Genomic DNA, 24,411 nt, shown 5'->3' with positions numbered 1-24,411 from the left:
GTTTGTTTTCAATTAAAAAGGTGAAAAAGAAACAAAAAATATCTTCTTAGAGAAGTTACATTTCTCAAGAAAAAACGTTGCTAGGACCGTCAGGGAGTGGTCTGAGTGGGGTAGGAAAAACTGACAACTAGCTGTTATTGGCAGATAGGTTTGGGACTCTCTTTCTTATTGGTCTGTTAACTGATTTACCACCTTCTGATGTCACCAGGCAGCCCAAAACTCCATCCCACCAAAAGAGGCTGAATTTTTAGGCGGTCTTTTCAAACAGCTCTTAAAGCCCTTTTAGTTTATCACAATTTTCACAATTTCACAGTATTATCTGTAGTGGAAATTTCAGTACTGAGAGCGACTTGGACAATTATTCAATCATCTTTATTCAACATCGATTAATTATTGCAATAACGAAACCGTCGACCGCACACTCTAGGTTGTGTTGCAGAGAGCTTAACTGATAATGAAAAAACAGATATTTTATAGGCCCTAAATGCTCAGTCAGTCATTTCTACCGTTCCCATAAGCCACCTTGGTCCATCTCCTGGTTATCTGCAAGGGATGTTGTTTTACTTCCTACCTGGCTTAGTCTCCCAGATGCTAGGAAGATGAGACAATGAGACATTGATCTAAACTCTTCCTGGCTATCTCTATCTCGGGTCACACACACCACACCTTGTCTATAGAATGACAGCTTTTAGGTTTTTATCACCAAGTCATTGTCAGCTCAAGCTATCCCTAGCAAAACCCATTTCCTTAACCAGAAGCCCAGCCTAACTGCAGGAAGTTAGAGTGGACACCATAAAAACTCAGCATTAGCAGGCCAGTCTTACTCTTAGTTAAATATATATAAAACACAGGAAAATCACGTGTTTGACTGCACTGGGCCTATAAAGCATACTCATAATAACCTGTTAAATGCTCTTTGGTCTTAACAATAAATAATTAAGAAGATAGATTGGATTATATTATGTTTTTGCCAATTAGAAGATACCCGTATTTAGTAATTGCCCTAAGGGGACAAATTACCTCGAGTAACCTGTTCCCCCGCACAATGACTCGGTACCGGTACCGCCTGTATATAGCCTCATTATTTGATTAGAATTTTTTACTTTAGTTTATTTAGTACATATTTTCTTAACTCTATTTCTTTAACTGCATTGTTGGTTAAGGGCTTGTAAGTAAGCATTGTTGTATTCAGTGCTTGTGACAAATACAATTTGATTTGTATTGAATTTGATATGGGTCATTCTTGAATTGGGGTGGCATTTGTGTCCCTTAGCTTTGCATCCGTGAAAAACACCTTAAAATTACAAATAATTACACATCATACATGTTTTTGTTTATATTGAACTGTTTATCAACGATAAAACATAATGCAAGTGGTTTATATTGCAAAACTTTGTGCATTGTTTCAAGTACATAGGAGAATCAAATTGGCTTGTCCCAGTAGTAATCAAATCACATTTATTTATAAACCCCTTCTTACACCAGCTGATATCTCAAAGTGCTGTACAGAAACCCAGCCTAAAACCCCAAACAGCAAGCAATGCAGGTATAGAAGCACGGTGGCTATGAACCTAGGAAGAAACCTAGAGAGGAACCAGGCTATGAGGGGTGGCCAGTCCTCTTCTGGCTGTGCCAGGTGGAGATTATAACAGAACATGGCCAAGATGTTCAAATGTTCATAGATGACCAGCAGGGTGAAATAATAATAATCACAGTGGTTGTCGAGGGTGCAACAGGTCAGCACCTCAGGAGTAAATGTCAGATGGCTTTTCATAGCCGATCATTCAGAGTATCTCTTACCGCTCCTGCTGTCTCTAGAGAGTTGAAAACATAGCCGCAGGCAGAACAGTTGGAACTGGAGCAGCAGCACGGTCAGGTGAATTGGGGACAGCAAGGAGCCATCAGGCCAGGTAGCCCTGAGGCATGGAGATAGGTCTCAGGTCCTCCGAGAGAGAGAAAGAAAGAAAGAAGGAAAGAAAGAGAGAGAATTAGAGAGAGCATACTTAAATTCACACAGGACACCTGATAAGACAGGAGAAATACTCCAGATATAACAGACTGGCCCTAGCCCCCCCCCCCCCCGACATATATACTACTGCAGCATAAATACTGGAGGCTGAGACAGGGAGACACTGTGGCCCCATCCGACGATACCCCTGGACAGGGGTAGAGTTGTAGTGAGTAGAGTTGAGTAGAGTTTTATTGACGTGTAGCAACTGATAATGTAACTGCCAATAATGTAATAGCTGCTAAAAATGTAATAACTTTTGCATGTATAATGTTATAAATGCTGCTATTGTCATAAATAATGTGCTAAATATGCTGAACGCATAATGTAAATACATTTTAACGTTGATGTAATGATGTAACAATGTAATAACGTTGATTATTACATGGTAAAGTAGATTTTAAAAATCTATAGTGTAATAACGTAAACAAATAATGTAATAACAACCTAAAATCACACTCTTTCTTTAATGGAATGCATTATCTCACACTTGACACTTGAGGAACACTTTGTATTTACATCCATTGCCAAAGCAGACTTGTTTGACATTGCAAACATCCAGTGTCGTCAAGAAAAAAAAGACACGCCTTGCAGTGATATTCCAAATTCTCACTCCTCCTTATCCCAGGATTGACCAGGCTACTGTCTCCATACAGTAGAAAAATAGTTATTCGGCAGCGCTTGCTGCAGGCTGTGGTGAGGCAGCGCGTAGCCCCACCCACACCGCCTTAAGTGTCCCCACCAACACTACCAACACCACCCCAATGACCGTCAGAGAGGAGTATCCCCAGATGGCTAACCTTTTTGTTATTTTTTGTTTTTCCAAATCCCCATGGATAACCTTTTAGTTAATTGTTATAATTGTGGAGAAAAGTTTGGTTAAGTGTTTAATAAGATTAATATGTTGGTTCATTAAAGATTTTGGTTCATTAACGATTTGAGCACAAGTTAAAATAGTGCCACATTTGTTGAATAAAACTGTGATTGTTAAGTGTTGAACAATGTTTGATTAAATACAATGTTTTTCATAAAAACAATTGTTGAAAGTGTCTTGGATTGTTTCAACATTGTTTTAACAGTAAACAGCATCTTAGGAGTTTTTGCATTTGATTATATGGGGGGGGGGGGGGGGTTAGGGGCTGTTGGGTGTGTATTGGGGAGTAAATTGTGTCAATTGAAAGTCTTGATATTACTGCAAAAGTGAGCTTCAGAGCTAGGATTCAGGAATATGGTTTGGTGTATAGTCAGCTATTACTGAAGCATTACACTTGATATAAATGAAAATAAATAGTCCATTTCGTTTTACATGTTTAATTGGTTGTTATTACAATATTGGTTAAAGTCATGACACAATTGATGATTCCCCCCCCCCACTTCATAATGTAATGATCAATGCACAAAAGCATTATTACATTATGCACAAAAACATTATTACGTTCAGCATATTTATTACATTATTGGCAATGCATTACATTAGCACCATTTATTACATTATAAATGCAAAAGTTATTATATTATGTGCAGCAATTGCATTATAGGCGGTTATAATATTATTAGCTACTACTACATGTTTTTTGGGGTTAAGAGATATCTATTATTTTGAATGCTGGAAAGTAAACAAAAGTATTTCATATATTGTATAGTTAAATAAAAACAAATGCTATATATATATATATATATATATATATATACACACACACACTACCGTTCAAAAGTTTGCGGTCACTTAGAAATTTCCTTGTTTTTGAAAGAAAACCACATTTTTTTGTCCATTAAAATAACATCAAATTGATCAGAAATACAGCGTAGACATTGGTAATGTTGTAAATGACTATTGTAGCTGGAAACGGCAGATTTTTTATGGAATATCTACATAGGTGTACAGAGGCCCATTATCAGCAACCATCACTCCTGTGTTCCAATGGCACGTTGTGTTTTATTTTTATTTGTTTATTTAACCTTTATTTAACCAGGTAGGCTAGTTGAGAACAAGTTCTCATTTGCAACTGCGACCTGGCCAAGATAAAGCAAAGCAGTTCGACACATAAAACAACACGGAGTTACACATTGAATAAACAAACATACAATCAATAATACAGTAGAAAAATCTATATACAGCATGTGCAAATGAGGTAGGATAAGAGAGGTAATAAATTGGGAGAGAGGCAATAAATTGGCCATGGTGGCTAAGTAATTACAATATAGCAATTAAACACTGGAATGGTAGGGTGTGCAGAAGATGAATATGCAAGTAGAGATACTGGGGTGCAAAGGAGCAAGATAAATCAATAAATAAAATCAAATGGGGATGGGGTAGATTGGATGGGCTATTTACAGATGAGCTACAGTGGGGCAAAAAAGTATTTAGTCAGCCACCAATTGTGCAAGTTCTCCCACTTAAAAAGATGAGAGAGGCCTGTAATTTGTATCATAGGTACACTTCAACTATGACAGACAAAATGAGAAAAAAATCCAGAAAATCACATTGTAGGATTTTTAATTAATTAATTTGCAAATTATGGTGGAAAATAAGTATTTGGTCACCTACAAACAAGCAAGATTTCTGGCTCTCACAGACCTGTAACTTCTTCTTTAAGAGGCTCCTCTGTCCTCCACTCGTTACCTGTATTAAATGGCACCTGTTTGAACTTGTTATCAGTATAAAAGACACATGTCCACAACCTCAAACAGTCACACTCCAAACTCCACTATGGCCAAGACCAAAGAGCTGTCAAAGGACACCAGAAACAAAATTGTAGCCCTGCACCAGGAAGACTGAATCTGCAATAGGTAAGCAGCTTGGTTTGAAGAAATCAACTGTGGGAGCAATTATTAGGAAATGGAAGACATACAAGACCGCTGATAATCTCCCTCGATCTGGGGCTCCACGCAAGATCTCACCCCGTGGGGTCAAAATTATCACAAGAACGGTGAGAAGAACCACACGGGGGACCTAGTGAATGACCTGCAGAGAGCTGGGACCAAAGTAACAAAGCCTACCATCAGTAACACACTACGCCGCCAGGGATCAAATCCTGCAGTGCCAGACGTGTACCCCTGCTTAAGCCAGTACATGTCCAGGCCCGTCTGAAGTTTGCTAGCGAGCATTTGGATGATCCAGAAGAAGATTGGGAGAATGTCATATGGTCAGATGAAACCAAAATATAACTTTTTGGTAAAAACTCAACTCGTCGTGTTTGGAGGACAAAGAATGCTGAGTTGCATTCAAAGAACACCATACCTACTGTGAAGCATGGGGGTGGAAACATCATGCTTTGGGGCTGTTTTTCTGCAAAGGGACCAGGACGACTGTTCCGTGTAAAGGAAAAAATGAATGGGACCATGTATCGTGAGATTTTGAGTGAAAACCTCCTTCCATCAGCATGGGCATTGAAGATGAAACGTGGCTGGGTTTTTCAGCATGACAATGATCCCAAACACACCAACCGGGCAACGAAGGAGTGGCTTCGTAAGAAGCATTTCAAGGTCCTGGAGTGGCCTAGCCAGTCTCCAGATCTCAACCCCATAGAAAACAGCCCCAAAACATCACTGCTCTAGAGGAGATCTGCATGGAGGAATGGGCCAAAATACCAGCAACAGTGTGTGAAAACCTTGTGAAGACTTACAGAAAATGTTTGACCATCTGTCATTGCCAACAAAGGGTATATAACAAAGTATTGAGATAAAAAAAAAAATCTCTCATTTTGTTTGTCATAGTTGAAGTGTACCTATGATGACAATTACAGGCCTCTCTCATCTTTTTAAGTGGGAGAACTTGCACAATTGGTGGCTGACTAAATACTTTTTTTGCCCCACTGTATGTACAGGTGCAGTGATCTGTGAGCTGCTCTGACAGCTGGTGCTTAAAGCTAGTGAGGGAGGTAAGAGTCTCCAGCTATAGATATTTTTGCAGTTCGTTCCAGTCATTGGCAACAGAGAACTGGAAAGAGAGGTGGCCAAAGGAAGAATTGGCTTTGGGGGTGACCAGTGAGATATACCTGCTGGAGCGCATGCTAAGGGTGGGTGCTGCTATGGTGACCAGTGAGCTGAGATAAGGCGGGGCTTTACCTAGCAGAGACTTGTAGATGACCTGGAGCCAGTGGGTTTGGCGATGAGTATGAAGCGAGGGCCAGCCAATAAGAGCATACAGGTCGCAGTGGTGGTTATTATATGTGGTATATATTTGGTGACAAAACGGAAGGCACAGTGATAGACTGCATCCAATTTGTTGAGTAGAGTGTTGGAGGCTATTTTGTAAATGACATCGCCGAAGTCGAGGATCGGTAGGATGGTCAGTTTTACGAGGGTATGTTTGGCAGCATGAGTGAAGGATACTTTGTTGCGAAATAGGAAGCCGATTCTAGATTTAATTTTGGATTGGAGATGTTTAATGTGAGTCTGGAAGGAGAGTTTACAGTCTAACCAGACACCTAGGTATTTGTAGTTGTCCACATATTCTAAGTCAGAACCGTCCAGAGTAGTGATGCTGGACGTGCGGGCAGGTGCGGGCAGCGAATGTCTGCAACAAGTCCATTTGGTGGAAAAATGTGCATATTTTCTTAATGAGTATTTTAGAATTTTCACATGAAAATCTGTTACCAATTGGATGGAAACCTAGATAATGGTGTTACTCAATTTACAAAAGTCCTCAATTACCAAAAATGTGTAATTGGTGTTACCATCAATGATGTTGCGCCTCTTACTGGTAGCACAATGTTATCATAATGGTTAAACATTTGAAATCATTAAGCTGCCATATTAGTTGATTTAGTATGGGAAGATGTTCCCAAATGCATTTAAATAAAAAATGCAAGAATGACCAATATGTCTTTCTGAGAAATGTTTAGACTAATTACTGCCTGCACATGAAGTGTTTTTTGGTGAGGTCGGGTTAAAAAAAAAAATGATGCAGGCAGGTGCTGGTCAATAGCTAATTTCTCATGACAGAACATAAACATAAATGTTGACATCTGTTGGCGATATTTGCTTAATCTGAGATAGGGGAACAAAAATCTTCTGGTGAAGAGCAGCATCACTAATTATTTTGACGAATCAAGTTAGTGCTTGAAGTGGAGGTGGGATTTTAACCAGAATTTTCATAGTGGTTCTGTAGTGGGGATGGTCTGAATCAGCTGTTTCCATTAGCTCATATTTTCATCCCCCAAAATAAACTGAGTAGATCACTAGCTGGTGCACACAAGATTTGCTTCTGGCTTCAGAGATTTTAGAAAAATATTAGGAAAGTTAACATAAAATAACTTCAGTATGTAAATAAAGTTCACACACACAATACATTTTTGATTGTTTTTAATAATATGCAAAGGAACACAAACAAACTAAACCCGATTTACACTAAGACTTATCTGACACAATTCATATCAATAGCTGAAAGTGAACAATCAATTTACAGATTATGGGTGGAGGGGGGGGGGGGCATTCTTAAATAATGACACATTCACTAGTAGTCACTTCACATGATAAATTGTAGAAATACTACAAACTTTCAAATATTAGGTAACACCATTTTGATGGTCAGGATTGCCTCAAATATCTTTAAAAAGTTATGCAAGTTTGCAGTTTAAAAAAAAATCACAAAACACAGAGTACATCGTCAATACTACAGAAGGTAGTTAAAAAGCATTAACAATTGATTTTCCAATCTTTTTTTTTTAATCAGTTACATGTACACAAAGTCATTGTACCATTTACACAAATCCAGGCTAATATGGTTTATAAATACATACAGCTGTGTCCATTTTGACATTTTAATATACTTGTGATGTAATTTACTCATATATAACATTTACATACCAGCATTACCACTAATAACAACAGTATGAAAACATCAATTCTAGGAACTGGATTTTTTTTAAATAGATTTTGTCATTATGATTCAATGTTGGTCTACCATGGTACATTTAAAGTAAAGTTTATTATGGCAAATTGTTTATTGCTTGGCAGTGCAATCCTGTTCTCCAAGTCAATCTAAAAAGCATGTGAAAAATGTTTTATATGATAAACAAAGCAGTCATAGCATGACTACTGGGTGTATAAAGAGAAATAGCTTAATCTTTGTGATAATTTCCTTAAATCAGAAACGATTTTACCAACTAATTTACCTCGTCATTTACCTCAGAATTCAAGCTAAGTAATGTGGCCTCATTATGGTAGACACAACTGCTGATCATTTTACTTTACAGACAATTGAATAATTTACACTTAATCTAAAATAATATATGGTACAAAATCTATATGCTTTTTAAGGCAAATCTATGGCTTTAATATTGAATTACTACTCATAGAAATATTTTTTTCTGATTTAAGGTGTCTGATTTGGGATGTTCTTTTGAGGAAAACCCTGTAACGAGTATATTTTATTATCAAGATGATTAACAAAGGAATACGACAATACCAATGTAAAGTATGTGCCCATGGCTTTTACAAATTGTCATCTGATGTATTAAAACATTTTCTTATCAATATTCAAATTAATTGTTTTATTGCTTTTATGTAGGCATAGCCAATGTCTCTACGACGAGAAAATATCAGATGTTTTCAGATGGGCAATTGTAACCTAGGCCCGAATTCAATTAAATCTGCCATAGCAATATTGATGCAGTATCCTTGTTTACACAACTGCTGTCATGCACACGTGTCTGAAAACTGAAAGCACTAGCTGCTGTTTCTACCAAAACCATTTTGCCATTTTGTTTATAACGGAAAAGGTATGTTTAGATTTGTGCTGCTGCTTGAATATTGCAATGTGGTTTCATTGAATTGAGATCCATATTATTGCAGTACATTTATAAGAATTATGGTGGTCAACAAGTTCCTCACAACACAAGAACAACAACAACTTGAACTTACATTTGTACAAATGCATTTGATTATGGTAATGATATGATAATGGTAATGGTAATATGCGTTAAAGGATTTAAGTCACAATGTATACAGTGATTTTTATGCACAAGCTATTGAAGAAATATATAACAGCACTATAATTGACTGGTTTTCTGCATGCCCAAGGTAGACTGGAGTTCTAACGCTTCCATTTTTGCATGCGTCACATGCATGTGTCTGAGAATGAGTGCAATTGTTGTGAAGGATGCATGTTATTGCCATTTATGGTGATAAAACAACAACAAAAACTACTGCTGTCAAATTATCTTTTGATTCATCCCTGGACATTTTTATGGTGTCAGGCAAAGATAGGTGCAATCAATCACTGCTTAAAATCTGAGAAGCATGTGTATTGTAACACTAATTGATTACAGTAAGTGCTACCTGTTGTAGGTTTGATGTGGTCTATTTAGGGACAAATATTAACAGTCACTTTTCTTCTATAAAGCACTTTCAACTTGGCCTAGGTTTCAGTCTGGAGTCATATATTCTAATTAAGCAGCTATGGTGTTGTTATAAATGGGTAAACACCTGCAAGTAATTGCATAGTGCTTGTGGCTGTCAAACGTAAAGTGTATTCTGACAACCCATTCTTTCCACAGCCTACAGTATTTAGAGCGTCAAGATGCTTCCCAGCAAACTCCATTTAACATTACTGGTTCAGCCAATGTTGAACCACCATTTGTTCAATCAGATGTCGAGGCCATGAACATGTGATCTTTCTGGAGTTTGCTGTTTTCCAGATATTTGCATGAAGATTTCAGCATTTTAAAAGGCATTTAAATGACATTCTAAATATGATAATGCATTTCACCTAGTCTAAAATATGAAACGGTTTGATTTGATGTAGTAATTTAAGATGCATTTGGCATATAAAAGCAAAGTCAGGGACTATCCCGTGCTATCATTGAATCCCATAGTTTAGCACCTGTTGCCATTTTTGTTGAGGTATCTGAACAAAAAGACCACACTCAACTAGTTTAAACATTGTTTGCATGTTATGGATCTTATAACAGAGCTTTTCTTGATTGTTTTTGTTGTTTTTCACTACTTTCTGAAACAAGCAAAAGTACAGATTATTGTATAAAAAGACTTGTTGTGGTATAATAATGGTGTTATGTCAGAATGGTTTTGCTAGTGCAGAGAATAAAATGTCCCTGTTTGGCACTTAACTGCAAAACCAGAATGAATCACCAAGAAAAGCCGATGTCTTAATAAGAAATAATGTGAAAAAAGCGGTAATATTTGACTTGACTCAATCTAAACTAATGAAATGTCAACCTGCTTTTACAGGTAGAATGGCAGATTGGAGATTACTCTGAACACAATAGCTATCATAGCTGCACTGAACTTGCAAAATGTACACTTGGCATGCATTGTTTTCAATAAAGATTGAAGCATTCTAACATCTACAAACACATGGAGCATGAACCTCCATACATCCTGATGTTGAACTAAATAATGCAAATATTCAGGCCATGTTAAACCTCATAAGAGCATTTTCAGCATTGAGAGATTATGGGTATGCTCCGTTTGACCAAATAATTTGGCCACCTGAAACTACATGAAGAGACTAAATGTGCAGCCAAGTTGTAAGCAGGTTTCATACTATATCTTTATAGTATACTTTTAAATATCCATTGCCACTAAATATATCTGAAAAGTTATTATTTTCAATTGTCTCACTCTGTGTGTCTATAATTAGTAAGTCACTTTTGGGTGAATTATTACAACATTTCCCATAATCAGATGAAATTATGACGGTACCATTAGAATATATTGTTTGTTCACTGACTAAATAACTAGCAAGAAAGTTGTAAGTACTGTACAGTAGTGATGTATGCATTGTATATATATATATCTAAACATATATATATATATATATATATATGTTTATACATATATTTATGCAATTTAGCTAGTAAATACAGATAGACTATTGTGTATGCATGTGAGTATGCTGTAAACGACTAATTCCACATTCCCTTCGGTAGTTGTTTTTCAAATGAACATAGCACAATCTCATGAAAGTTCCAAAAGTAAAGATATGCATAGATATGTTTAACAATTTCTGCATTTGTTAGTTTTATTATTTAGTTTTATTAGTTTTATTTTCATTCAGTCAATGAATGGTATTCTTCTGTTTCTTACATTTGATGTAACCCCACTGGTCTTGTGTGATATTTGTTCTTGAAATACAGGACAGATAGGGCCGTCAACAAGGTGGCACCTTGCAACTCTTGAGAAAAATGCTAAAACCTTGCTGCCTATTTGAGAAAATGATCTCAATTATGTCTGATAAGCAGCAAAACTACCGTAATGATGTAATGATTTAAAAATGGTACGTTGAGCTATTCGATAAAAAAGAAAAGGAGCTGAGAGAGAGAAAACAATGGCAGGGAAAACCTACAGAGCCGTAGGGTTATAGAGTCAGCTTGGATCGGATCAGATATTCTCAGGATGATGGCAAATCCTGCTACTTGCTACTTGTGGAAAAGGATTGGTTTGGCCAAGCCTGCCAGGATCTTTGGCACATGCACTGAGATTATCTCGGCAATCATCTCTGGAAAGCTGACCTTGGTGGGCAGAGACTGGGCCTGGATAAACAGATCAAATGTAAACTGCTGGAGTTTCCTCACGATCTGGTTGTTGGAGAGATGGACAGAGACAATACACAGTTACAATTCTGTCACTTCAAATTAACATTTGGAAACGGCGCCACTCCAAAATGTTTAAGACGTCACCTCATTTCACCTTTATAATTTTGTCCGGGCAGGCTAATGTATTTCGGCAGTTGCGCCTTCATCAGAGCATCAAGAGACGTGCCAAAGCCATCGTTTTTATGCAAATGCATAAGTGATAATTACAATTGCCTGTTTGAGGGTGGTACATAGTGGTATTCAAGCAATTGTTACTATATATACAAATACATATACAAATACACAGATCAGCACAATAAACTCGACAAATAGCATTTAGGTATTCATGATGACGTAGGAAATTTGAGATATGTTGGCGCAATTAGTTACTTCCTAATGCACAATAAAGCTTACAAAAATAGATGCATTGGGGTATGGAAAATAAACATCTGGATAGAAAGATTGTGATTGAACAAGTTTGGGAAACCCTATTCTAAACAATGAGTTCTCATTCAGATTATTCTTGTAGACTATATGGCCAAGCTGTCATTTGTATGCTCATGTATATTCTCCTACATTCAGTCGCAATCTTTCTATCCAGACGTTCATTTTTTATACCCCAAAGCATCTATTATTGTGCACTAAGAAGTAATTAATTGCAAGAAAATATCTCAAATTTCCTACATCATCATGAATACCTAAATGCTATTTGTTGAGTTTATTGTGCTGATCTGTGTATTTGTGCTGTATATTTGTATATGTATTTCTATATATATTGTAACAATTGTTTGTTGACTAATGTTTTGAATACCACTATGCACTGCCCTCACACAGGTACGGGCATTTGTAATTATCACCTAGGCACTTGCGTAAAGAACGATGGCTTTGGCACATCTCTTGATGCTCTGATGAAGGCATAACTGCCGACAACGTGAAATGAGGTCTCAAAAAAGAGGAATGCCGTCGTTTCCCAATGTTCTTGAACTTGGGATTTCATTTGAAGTCATTGTCGTATATGGCAGAGCACTCAGCGAATAAGGTGAGATAGCACACCTGTTACCCACTCCATTACAATTCTGTCACATTCTCAGTTTTTGTTTAGTTAAACATGACAAAGTTAGACTTTTATCACTTAGATAAAATATGTAATTAAATCTTGGTACTGTAATTTAAGATTGTCATTAAGGCTCTTAGCTTGATATACTCTAAGATAACAGAATATATAAAATAAAGTTATTGAGGATGCACATTGTCTCTCACCGGTTGGAGGGAATCCATGAGGCGGGTGAGCTGATAGAACCTCTGAGAGCAGTTGGACTTCCTTCCATAGTTAATGACACGATCAAGTTCATTGATGTAGGTCAGCCGCAATTCATCAAAGTACTTCTGACTCTTAAGACCATCGACTGGAACTGCGAAGGAGACAAGCAAAATTATTGTTGTTTTGTCCACAATATTGCATTTCTGTTGCTCAACTATTGATAATACACTGTTTGGTTTTATAAATCAAAGCTTTCTCTGATTGTACTGGATCATTTCGACAGTATTATGAAAATGGCTTACACTAGGACATCGCTTGCAAATCAATTTAATGAAAAAGGAAATACACCATGTGAGACTCTCTACATTATTTTAATGGAACTGTCAACATTGGGCTGGGCAGCAACACTCACTGATGCTGAAGAGGAGCAGGGCCTTCATGCAGAGGAACTCTTCCTGAGTGACTTGCAGCAGGACAAACTGCTGGGAGAGGTGTCTCATCCGTATACAGTGCTCGAACATGCTGGAGATGTGCATCCGATGGCTGGGGATGAGAGAGAATCATATCAAATCAAATTGTATTTGTCACATGTGCCGAATACAACAGGTGTACCATGAAATGCTTACTTACAAGCCCTTAACCAACAATGCAGTTCAATAAATAGTTATGAAAAGATTTACTAAATAAAATAAAGTAAAAAAAAAATACAAATAATAATAAATAATAAAAATTACATAACGAGGCTATATACAGAGGGTATGTGCGCGGGTGTACAGGTTAGTCGCGGTAATTTGTAAAGTGACTATGCAAAGACAATAAAGGGGGGGGGGGGGGGGGGGGGGGGTCAATGTAAATAGTCAGACTGGCCATTTGATTAATTGTTCAGCAGTCTAATGGCTTGGGGGTAGAAGCTGTTAAGGAGCCTTTTGGTCCTAGACTTGGCACTCTGGTACTGCTTACCATGCGGAAGCAGAGAGAACAGTCCATGACTTGGGTGACTGGAGTCTTTGACAATTTGTTGGGCCTTCCTCTGACACTGCCTAGTATATAGGTCCTGGATGTCAGGAAGCTTGGCCCAAGTGATGTACTGGACCATATGCACTACCCTCTGTAGCACCTTACGGTCAGATGCCGAGCAGTTGCCATACCAGGCGTTGTTGCAACCGGTCAGGATGCTCTCGATGGTGCAGCTGTAGAACCTTTTGAGGATCTGGGGAGCCATGCCAAATCTTTTCAGTCTCCTGAGAGGGGAAAGGTGTCGTTCCCTGTTCACAACTGTCTTGGTGTGTTTGGACCATGATAGTTTGTTGGTGATGTAGACACTAAGGAACTTGAAACTCTCGACCCACACCACTTCAGTCCCTTTGATGTTAATGGGGGTGTGTGTGGCCCTCCTTTTCCTATAGTCCATGATCAGATCCTTTGTCTTGCCCTTTGTCTTGAGGGAGAGGTTGTTGTCCTGGCACCACACTGCCAGGTCTCTGACCTCCTCCCTATAAGCTGTCTCATTGTTGTCAGTGATCAGGCCTAACACTGTTGTGTCCTCAGCAAACTTAATGATGGTGTTGGAGTCATGCTTGGCCACGCAGTCATGGGTGAACAGGGAGTACAGGAGGAGACTAAGCAGGCACCCCTGAGGGGCCCCAGTGTTGAGGATCAGCGTGGCAAATGTGTTGTTGCCTACCCTTACCACCTGGGGGCGGCCCGTCAGGAAGTCCAGGATCCAGTTGCAGTAGGAGGTGTTTAGTCCCAGGGTCCTTAGCTTAGTGATGAGCTTTGTGGGCACTATGGTGTTGAACGCTGAGCTGTAGTCAATGAACAGCATTCTCACATAGGTGTTCCTTTTGTCCAGGTGGGAAAGGGCATGATGGTGTTGATGTGAGCCATGACCAGCCTTTCAAAGCACTTCATGGCTACCAATGTGAGTGCTACGGGGCGGTAATCATTTAAGCAGGTTACCTTCGCTTTCTTAGTCACAGGGACTATGTTGGTCTGTTTGAAACATGTAGGTATTAAAGACTCAGAGAGGTTGAAAATGTCAGTGAAGACACTTGCCAGTTGGTCCGTGCCTGCTTTGAGTACACATCCTGGTAATCCGTCTAGCCTCGCTGCTTTGTGAATGTTGACCTGTTTAAAGGTCTTTCTCACATCGGCTACGGAGAGCATGATCACACAGTCGTCCGGAACAGCTGGTGCTCTCATGCATGCTTCAGTGTTACTTGCCTCGAAGCTAGCATAAAAGGCATTTAGCTCGTCTGGTAGGCTTGCGTCACTGGGCAGCTCGCAGCTGGGTTTCCCTTTGTAGTCTGTAATTGTTTTTTAAGCCCTGCCACATCCGATGAGCATCAGAGCCAGTGTAGTAGGATTAAATATTAGTCCTGTGTTGATGCTTTGCCTGTTTGATGGTTCGTCTGAGGGCATAGCGGGATGCCATATAAGCATCTGGATTAGTGTCCCGCTCCTTGAAACGGCAGCTATAGTCCTGTAGCGTAGCATCCATGTCATCTAACCACTTCCGTGTCATCTAACCACTTCTAACCACTTCCGTATTGAGCGAGTCACTGGTACTTCCTGCTTTAGTTTTAGCTTGTAAGCAGTAATCAGTAGAATAGACTTATTGTCAGATTTGCCAAATGGAGGGCGGGGAGAGCTTTGTATGCATCTCCATGTGTGGAGTAAAGGTGGTCTAGAGTTTTTTTTCTTCTTATGGTTGCACATGTGAAATGCTGGCAGAAATGATGTAAAACAGATTTATGTTTGCCTGCAAGTCCCCGGCCACTAGGAGCGCTGTTTCTGGATGAGCATTTTCTGGTTTGCTTATGATCTTAATACAGCTCATTGAATGCGGTCTTAGTGCCAGCATCGGTTTGTGATGGTAAATAGACGGCTACGAATAACATAGATAAGAACTCTCTTGGTAGATAGTGTGGTCTACAGCTTATCATGAGGTATTCTACCTCAGGCGAGCAATACCTCGAGACTTCTTTAATACTAGACATCACGCACCAGCAGTTATTGGCAAATAGACACACCCCTCACCACTCGTCTCACCAGACGTAGCTGCTCTGTCCTGACGATGCAAGGAGCAGCCAGCCAGCTCTATATTATCCGTGTCATCGCCAGCCGCGTCTCGGTGAAACATAAGATATTACAGTTTTGAATGTCCCGTTGGTAGGATAGCCTTAATCGTAGATAATCCAGTTTGTTTTCCAATGATTGCACGTTGGCAAATAATACGTAGGGTAGAGGTGGTTTAACTACTTGTCTGCAAATTCTTACAAGGAACGACAAAGCAGTATATCCTTTGCGTTCGGACTGAATAAAGAAAAATCTTCGTCCAGATCGAGGTGAGTAATCACTGTTCTGATGTCCAGAAGCTCTTTTCGGTCATAAGAGACGGTAGAAGCAACATTATGTACAAAATGAATTATTAACAATGCGAAAAAAAATATAAAAAAATTGCACAGTTAGTTAGGAGCTTGTAAAACCATCCCATCCAGCACCATTATTGGAAGAGAGGAGGGAGTGGGGCAGTGAGGGTCAGGGTGAGATACAGTATAAAGAGAATTAGCCAATGAAAAATCAGAGCGGGGTTGGGGAGTTTATCGGGAATATATTAAGAGAGGGATAATCTGTGAGCGTGTTGTTGTGAGAGATATAGATAGAGGGGGCAAATAGATGAGAGGGTAAGAGAGTGAGACCTTTATGTGAAACTGTTGCAATGATTACAATTGTAATCCTCCCTCTTTATGACCATAGTTATATGCTCATATGTCACCTTTGACCTACTGCCCAGCGGGCAAAGCTGGATGAAATCTGTTTGTAATGATGTCATTTCAACTAGTTTTGCCTGCTGGGTTGAGTGTGGTCTGATAATACAGGATCACAGTGATTGGTACTGAATGCTGCCCAGGATTATTTTCAAACAAACTGAAAATGTGACCTGATTACATGATTTTCTATGATGACATTGTACATCTAATGTATAAATAATTTACAGACATAGTTCACAGGAATAGACTCTAATATACTTAATATATAATATATGCTACATGGATCACTAACCAGGTTTCTATCCAACCTTTTATTGTGAGTAAAGTACATATTGGATAAAAAATGTCATGACAGGCCTGATGGAAACAGAACATTCTTTGGTAAACTTTCCAAATGTCAACAAAACTCAATTACGCTAGACAAGGTGGGATCTTTTTGTGTCGGTAAAATTAATTATGCGATAAATGTCGGTGGAAATGCTTTAATGCGCAAATATTGATATAATAACATCATATCAAAGTAAACTTGGGAGTCATGACCATCAACGCTTGGCTGCCATTTGACAAATAAAAATAATCTCACTCTTTTGTCCATAATAATCTCATGTAAGATATTGATTAGAGTGCACGTGCCAATAACATAATGGGCACACACTATATAATACAAACATTTTTGTGAGAAAACCATGAATAGAGTTGAAAATGTGTTGGTATTTTTTATTTGGTACATGGGATTTAACCGCAAAACGTATTTTTATGTGCACTACGTCATCACGCACAGACAGACTTTAATCTGCAACAAGTCAATCTGATGGAAACACATCTCTGCTGGGAAAATGTGTATATTGATTTTAATGCGGATTTTAGAATATATGAATGAAAATCTGTCACCAATAGGATGGAAACCTAGCTAATGATAATAAGGGTGCTTTAGTTGTAACATTTACAGTATGTAAGCAATAACAAAATATTTAATTTACCTCATGGCAGGGTAATAATATCTCCACAATGTTCTGCACTGCACCTCAGTAATGGCTATTGTGGCAAAATCCCGGGAACTTTCAATAAATGCCCTGGTTTTCCAGAAATCCTGGTTGGAGGGTTCCCGATTTCCTGCTTATTCCCTCCTAATTCTGGGAATCCTACAACCTTGATTTTGGGAAAACTAGAGAATTTATTGAAAGTTCCCAGAATTATGCAACCCCAGTAATGTCACTTTAAATACCATTGAACTACCTTAGTCACTTATGATACTTGCGTACTCCGTAATATTCAGATTTGAACTAAATATCACTACTTCTCTTAAAACCTGCACCATAGGTGATGTAATGCTGAAAAAATTGAATCTTCCTCAGGACTTATCATGTGACTAAAGAACACCAAATAAGGAAATTAAATATAAATGTTACTGAAAGCCAGGCTTGTAAGCCCGTGTGCACATGGAATTCTAGACATATCGGTGAGAGAGAGACAGAGAAAGCGAGAGGCAAGTAGAGAGAGAGAAAGAGCGAGAGAAAATGAGAGCGACAGGGACAAGGAGCAAGACAGACATAGAAGGAACAAAATTGGCATCTGCCGTACTTATGACAGACAGAAGCCACTGGAGGAAATTTCCACCAACATAATGGGACAACACTGAGTTGTGGCCCTGGGGGTAATAAGATAATATCACAGAAATAATTGAATTCAGTATCACATAGCTGCACATACTCATTGAAAACAAGGTCTGGGGCGAAGTAGAGCATTCTGGCATTGACATTTTTGTAGGACCTCCATCCCAAGCCGAACACCATCACTCCCATCCATGAATGCTGGATTACTGTCATCTGGTCATCCACATGCAGATTCCGAAAACCTGAGAAGAAAACGAAAAACCACATGGAAATGGATTATTATCAAAACATTTCTCTGATGAATTCTTAATGCCTTCACTACCTGCAAATTGCTGCAAAGCCATTGCAAACTTGTTATAAATTAAATTATGACATCTTCAAGGACCACATGGAAATATGTTTTGTATGATTCTTCTATTCCAGTACTGTACCTGGCATGCCTTTGGCCCACTTGACCACTTTGACCAGTTGGCGCTCCCCAAGTTCGTTGAGGCTGGTGAGCAGCACTGCAGCTGAGTCCGGCTGGCAATGGTCATGTCCCGCATTAACCACCTCTGGCTCGATGGACTCCAAGATGTTGAGGAACACCAGCTGGGAATGGAAGGTCAGGCCGGACTGGGGAGAGACACACTGGATGGCATCAGTGGGGCCTTGGGTAGGCAGATCCTCCTCCGGGCTCTTCAGCTGTCCAATCTTCTTCAGTTTACGTGCTACATATGGTCAAGAAATGGAACGTGGATGAGTAATGGTAGAAGAATAGTGTAATATCTAATGTAGCTGTTAACAATTGCCAAATGCATGATACAACAGTTCAGATTGTGAGGGAAATTAGCAATATACAGTTGAAGTCAGAAGTTTACATACACCTTAGTCAAATACATTTAAACTCAGTTTTTCACAATTCCTGACATTTAATCAGAGTAAAAATTATCTGTCTTAGGTCAGTTAGGATAGCCACTTTATTTTAAGAATGTGAAATGTCAGAAGAATAGTTGAGAGAATTATTTATTTCAGCTTTTATATCTTTCATCACATTCCCAGTGGGTCAGAAGTTGACATACACTCAATTAGTATTTGGTAGCATTGCCTTTAAATTGTTTAACTTGGGTCAAACGAACGTTTCGGGTAGCCTTCCACAAGCGTCCCACAATAAGTTGTGTGGATATTGGCCAATTCCTCCTGACAGAGCTGGTGCAACTGAGTCAGGTTTGTAGGCCTCCTTGCTCGCACACTTTTTTTCAGTTCTGCCCACATATTTTCTATGGGATTGGGGTCAAGGCTTTGCGATAGCCACTCCAATACCTTGACTTTGTTTTGTGTCCTTAAGCAATTTTGCCACAACTTTGGAAGTATGCTTGGGGTCATTGTCCATTTGGAAGACCCATTTGCGACCAAGCTTTAACTTGTCTTGAGATGTTGCTTCAATATATCCACGTAATTTTCCTTCCTTATGACGCCATATATTTTGTGAAGTGCACCAGGCCCCCCTGCAGCAAAACACCCCCACAACATGATGCTGCCACCCCCGTGCTTCACGGTTGGGATGGTGTTCTTTGGCTTGCAAGCCTCCCCCTTTTTTCTCAAAACATAACGATGGTCATTATGGCCATCAGACCAGAGGACATTTCTCCAGAAAGTACGATCTTTGTCCCCATGTGCAGTTGAAAACCTTAGTCTGGCTTTTTTTATGGCGGTTTTGGAGCAGTGCCTTCTTCCTTGCTGAGGCCTTTCGGGGTATGTCAATATAGGACTCGTTTTACTGTGGATATAGATACTTTTTGTACCTGTTTCCTCCAGCATCTTCACAAGGTCCTTTGCTGCTGTTCTGGGATTGATTTGCACGTTTCGCACCAAAGTATGTTCATCTCTAGGAGACAGAATGCATCTCCTTCCTGAGCGGTATGACGGCTGCGTGGTCCCATGGTGTTTATACTTGCATACTATTGTTTGTACAGATGACCGTGGTACCTTCAGGCGTTTGGAAATTGCTCCCAAGGGTGAACCAGACTTGTGGAGGTCTACAATTTATTTTCTTAGGTCTTGGCTGATTTCTTTTGATTTTCCCATGATGTCAAGTAAAGAGGCACTGAGTTTGAAGGTAGGCCTTGAAATACATCAACAGGTACACCTCCAATTGACTCAAATGATGTCAATTAGCCTATCAGAAGTTTCTAAAGCCATGACATTTTCTGGAATTTTCGAAGCTGTTTAAAGGCACAGTCAACTTAGTGTATGTAAACTTCTGACCCACTGGAATTGTGATACAGTGAATTATAAGTGAAATAATCTGTCTGTAAACAATTGTTTGAAAAATGACTTGTGTCAAGCACAAAGTAGATGTCATAACCGACTTGCCAAAACTATAGTTTGTTAACAAGACATTTGTGGAGTGGTTGAAAAATGAGTTCTAATGACTCCAACCTAAGTGTATGTAAACTTCCGACTTCAAATGTACAACATCTGTAAGGTCCCTCAGTCAAGTATTGCATTTCAAGCACAAATTAAACTACAAAGTCCAGCGAGCTTTTCGAAAGCCTCATAAAGAAGGGCAGGGATCAGACATTAAATATCTCTAAAAAGTATGCTTTGGATTATGTTATAAACCACCCAGATGCATCAAAGATACAGTTGTCCTTCTGAACTGAGCTGCAGGACAGGAATGACACTGCTCAGGGATATTACCTGTAAAATAGTTACAGAGTTCAAATGCAGTGATGGGAGAAAACTGAGGATGGATCAACAACATTGTATTGACTAACACAAAAATGGCTTAAATGACATGGAAAAGAAAAATACAAATATACAAAATAAAAACCATGCATCTTGTATGCAACAAGGCACTAAAGTAATACTGCAAAAAAAACATGGCAAAGGAACAAAATATTTGGCCTAATGTTTGGGGCAAATCCAACACATCACTGAGTAACTGCCTCCTTATTTTCAAGCATGGTGGTGGCTGCATCATGGTATGGGTATGCTTGACATCGGCAAATACTGGGGAGTTTTTTCAGGATAAAAAATAAACCAGATGGAGCTAAGCACACGCAAAATCCTAGAGAAAAACCTGCTTCAGTCTGCTTTATAATAGACACTGGGAGAGGAATTCACCTTTCAGCAGGCCAATAACCTACAACACAAGGCCAAATCTACATTGGAGTTGTTTACCAAGAAGCCAGTACATGTTCTTGAGTGGCTGCATGCAAACACAACAACTCCACTTTCTGGATCTGGGCCAACCTATTACAATCCACAACCTATTGTGGTACACCACCATAGCTTAATATCGCTAAATAACAACATGGGTTGGTTTAATAATTTAAAGGTATCCATGACCATTTCAAACATATTTCCTAAATGTAAGCAAATGAATTGGCTATAACTCATTGATCCTGCTTTGTAACTAGACCTACCCCATCTAATTTACGTGCTAGCTAGCCTGTAAATAAAATAACATAGCTAGCTAGAAAGGGAAGTTTTTATATCTAAATATATAATTTTCCTAAGATATTGTCGCTACACATGCCATAAATCTGCTAAATATGTTTATGTGACCAATGACATTTGATTTGTAATTGCTTGACATGACATGTATTTTGGCCAAAGAGACATGCTCATTGTACACTGAACAAAAATATAAACACAACATGTAACAATGTCAACGATTTTACTGAGTTACAGTTCATAAAAAATGTCAATTATGGCAGCCCCCTGCACCTTTATGATTCAGAGGGATTGGGTTAAATGCGGAAGACACACTTCAGTTGAATGCATTTAGTTGTACAACTGACTAGATACCCCCTTTCCCTTATAAGGGAGTCAGTCAATTGAAAATAAATTCAGTAGGCCCTTATATATAGATTTCACATGACTGGGCAGTCATGGGTGGTCCTGGGAGTGCAGAGGCCCACCCACTTGGGAGCCAGCCCCAGCCAATCAGAAAAAAGAAAAAAGAAAAAAAATAATTCCCACAAAGGGGCTTTATTGCAGACAGAAGTACTCCTTAGTTTCATCAGCTGTCTGGGTGGCTGGTCTCAGACGATCCCGTAGTTGAAGAAGCTGGACGTGGAGGTTCTGGGCTGGCGTGGTTACACGTGCTCTGAGGTTGTGAGGCCGGTTGGACGTACTGCCAAATTCTCTAAAACGACGTTGTAGGAGGGTTATGGTAGAGAAATGAACATTCAATTATCTGGCAACAGCTCTGGTGGACATTCCTGCAGTCAGCATGCCAATTGCACGCTCTTTCAAAACTTGAGACATCTGTGGCATTGCGTTGTATGACAAAACTGCACATTTTAGAGTGGCCTTGTATTGTCCCCTGCACACGGTGCACCTGTGTAATGATCATGCTGTTTAATCATCTTCTTTATATGCCACACCTGTCAGGTGGATGAATTATCTTGGCAAAGGAGAAATGCTCACTAACAGGGATGTAAACAAAGTTATGTACAACATTTTAGAGAAATAAGCTTTTTGTCCGTATGGAACATCTCTGGATCTTTTTTTCAGCTCATGAAACATGGGACCAACACATTACATGTTGCATTTATATTTTTGTTCAGTATAACTTAAAAAGAAAGAAAGAATGTGGTGTAATGCAAGGGAGAGAACAGACTGATGCACAGATGAGAGAGATGACGCAGAGGGGTGATACCTGACAAATGCAGGGGTGAGGGTTGAGGAGGAGAGTGCAGAATTGATACTTGACTAGGGGAGGTAGGGCCAGCTCCAGGCATAAACGACATAAGTGGCCACTAGTTTTAAAACTTCAACAATTTCTCTCCACCCCATGGCAAAATGTGTAGAATTGCAGGAAATGAACTTTAAAACGTTTTGGGTTCCAACCAAATCTCACTTAGGGCCCCGAAAAGGCTAGAGCTGGCCCTGAAGGGAGACGTGAGGGTTGAGTTTGAGGGGTGACACTTGACTAGTGCAGGGTTGATATTTGACTAGGGGAGGGTGAGGGTTGAAGAGGAGCAGGGGTGACACTTGACTATTGCAGGGTTAAAACTTGACTAGGTGAGGTGTCAGGTCTGAGGAGGAGGAATGATTAAATTCCTAATATGTATCTGTTCAATTCTGTTGATTTCACTTTGGCCAATACCTCATCCAAATCCGTGTGGTTCCTCCTTCTGAACAGACCAAATATGCAGCACAACATCTTCAAGATCCTAATACTTATAATAATATGGTAATATTGTGTTAAAAGAGCAAGGATTTCCTTGTTACTAAAGCCAATTCTAAAATATAGTTTCACCAGGTCATCTAACTCAATGGTGGCACACAGCAACAGGGAGCCAGGGAAGCATGCAATAAACCAAATCTTGAAATATTACTGCAATTTTATTCAATTTTATTCGACTTGATTCTTGAAATGTTGATATTTTTAAGTATTATCCATACAAAAAAATATATAATCTAAGTGCATCAGCATTTATTTATTTTCTGCTTAGCCCTAATACTCTTCACACTGCTGGAGGCTCCTCTCTGTTTCATTAAAAATAAATACACTGGAGGTGAACAGAGGTCCTGTTTCCCCTAATGCGGATTTGAACTTTAAAGAAATTCAGGTTCAAGAATCACCTGTGGTAGAGGAAGGGAAAACATGAGAATAATTCAAGTTTAAACATAACAAAGTACGACGTACCAAGGGAGAGCATACTCTTGACAGGGGAGACTGTAATAAGATATGTCACACTGTAAGCTATAGTGAAAAGCCTACTTTTTAGTTTAATTATGATATAAGAGAGCTTAGAATTCCTTAAATGTGAGTGACGTTATTCTCAGTACTGTGGTACTGCAGCTGCGATGAGGTTATGGTCCATTTCAATTCAGGGCCTTGATCCAACAAAGCTAGTATCCGGAAGGTTCTGTGGCAAAACAGCATTCTTATCTGAAATGTGAAAATTAAGGTCTGGATTATTAGTTGTTTACGTTCCACATTCTGATCTTAAACATCTGCCATTATCTAATCTCATTTCAGGTTACTATGGAAGTGGAGAATGTTTCCATGTAAACAACAATTCCAGTTTTGCAATCATTTTGTGCAATACAACAGGAATAGAGTAAGAGACTAACAGGCTAGAACAGCGTGGTCTTCTAATAGGTACTGCCAAAATACAATCCCATTAAAAATACATTTGACCAGATGGGCCTCATCTGTTAGAGAAGCATGGGATAAATGAAAGGCCATTGTATCTCTTACTCATCAAAATCTAAT

The 24,411-nt window shown here is 39.1% G+C and overlaps 1 protein-coding gene across 3 annotated transcripts in view; it reads right to left on the bottom strand.

The window, feature by feature from the left end:
* Window positions 1-7,300: 7,300 nt before the first annotated feature.
* The window catches only part of LOC139418425 (androgen receptor-like), a 51,165-nt gene continuing 34,054 nt past the window's right edge, over window positions 7,301-24,411 (bottom strand). For all 3 annotated transcript variants that reach the window (XM_071167834.1, XM_071167836.1, XM_071167835.1), the window contains 6 exons: window positions 18,626-18,904; window positions 18,292-18,436; window positions 13,221-13,351; window positions 12,808-12,959; window positions 10,808-11,550; window positions 7,301-10,769 (listed from right to left, as the gene is read on the bottom strand). In XM_071167834.1, the coding sequence (XP_071023935.1) occupies window positions 11,392-11,550; window positions 12,808-12,959; window positions 13,221-13,351; window positions 18,292-18,436; window positions 18,626-18,904 (866 nt within the window). In that variant the 3' untranslated portion in view covers window positions 7,301-10,769; window positions 10,808-11,391. The remainder of the gene's footprint in view (window positions 10,770-10,807; window positions 11,551-12,807; window positions 12,960-13,220; window positions 13,352-18,291; window positions 18,437-18,625; window positions 18,905-24,411) is intronic.

The sequence above is a fragment of the Oncorhynchus clarkii genome, chromosome 10 (genome assembly GCF_045791955.1).
Source record: "Oncorhynchus clarkii lewisi isolate Uvic-CL-2024 chromosome 10, UVic_Ocla_1.0, whole genome shotgun sequence".
NCBI classification, from domain to species: Eukaryota; Metazoa; Chordata; class Actinopteri; order Salmoniformes; family Salmonidae; genus Oncorhynchus; species Oncorhynchus clarkii.
The sequence above is the reverse complement of the archived record's forward strand: the minus strand, read 5'-3'. Positions and strand labels throughout refer to the sequence as shown.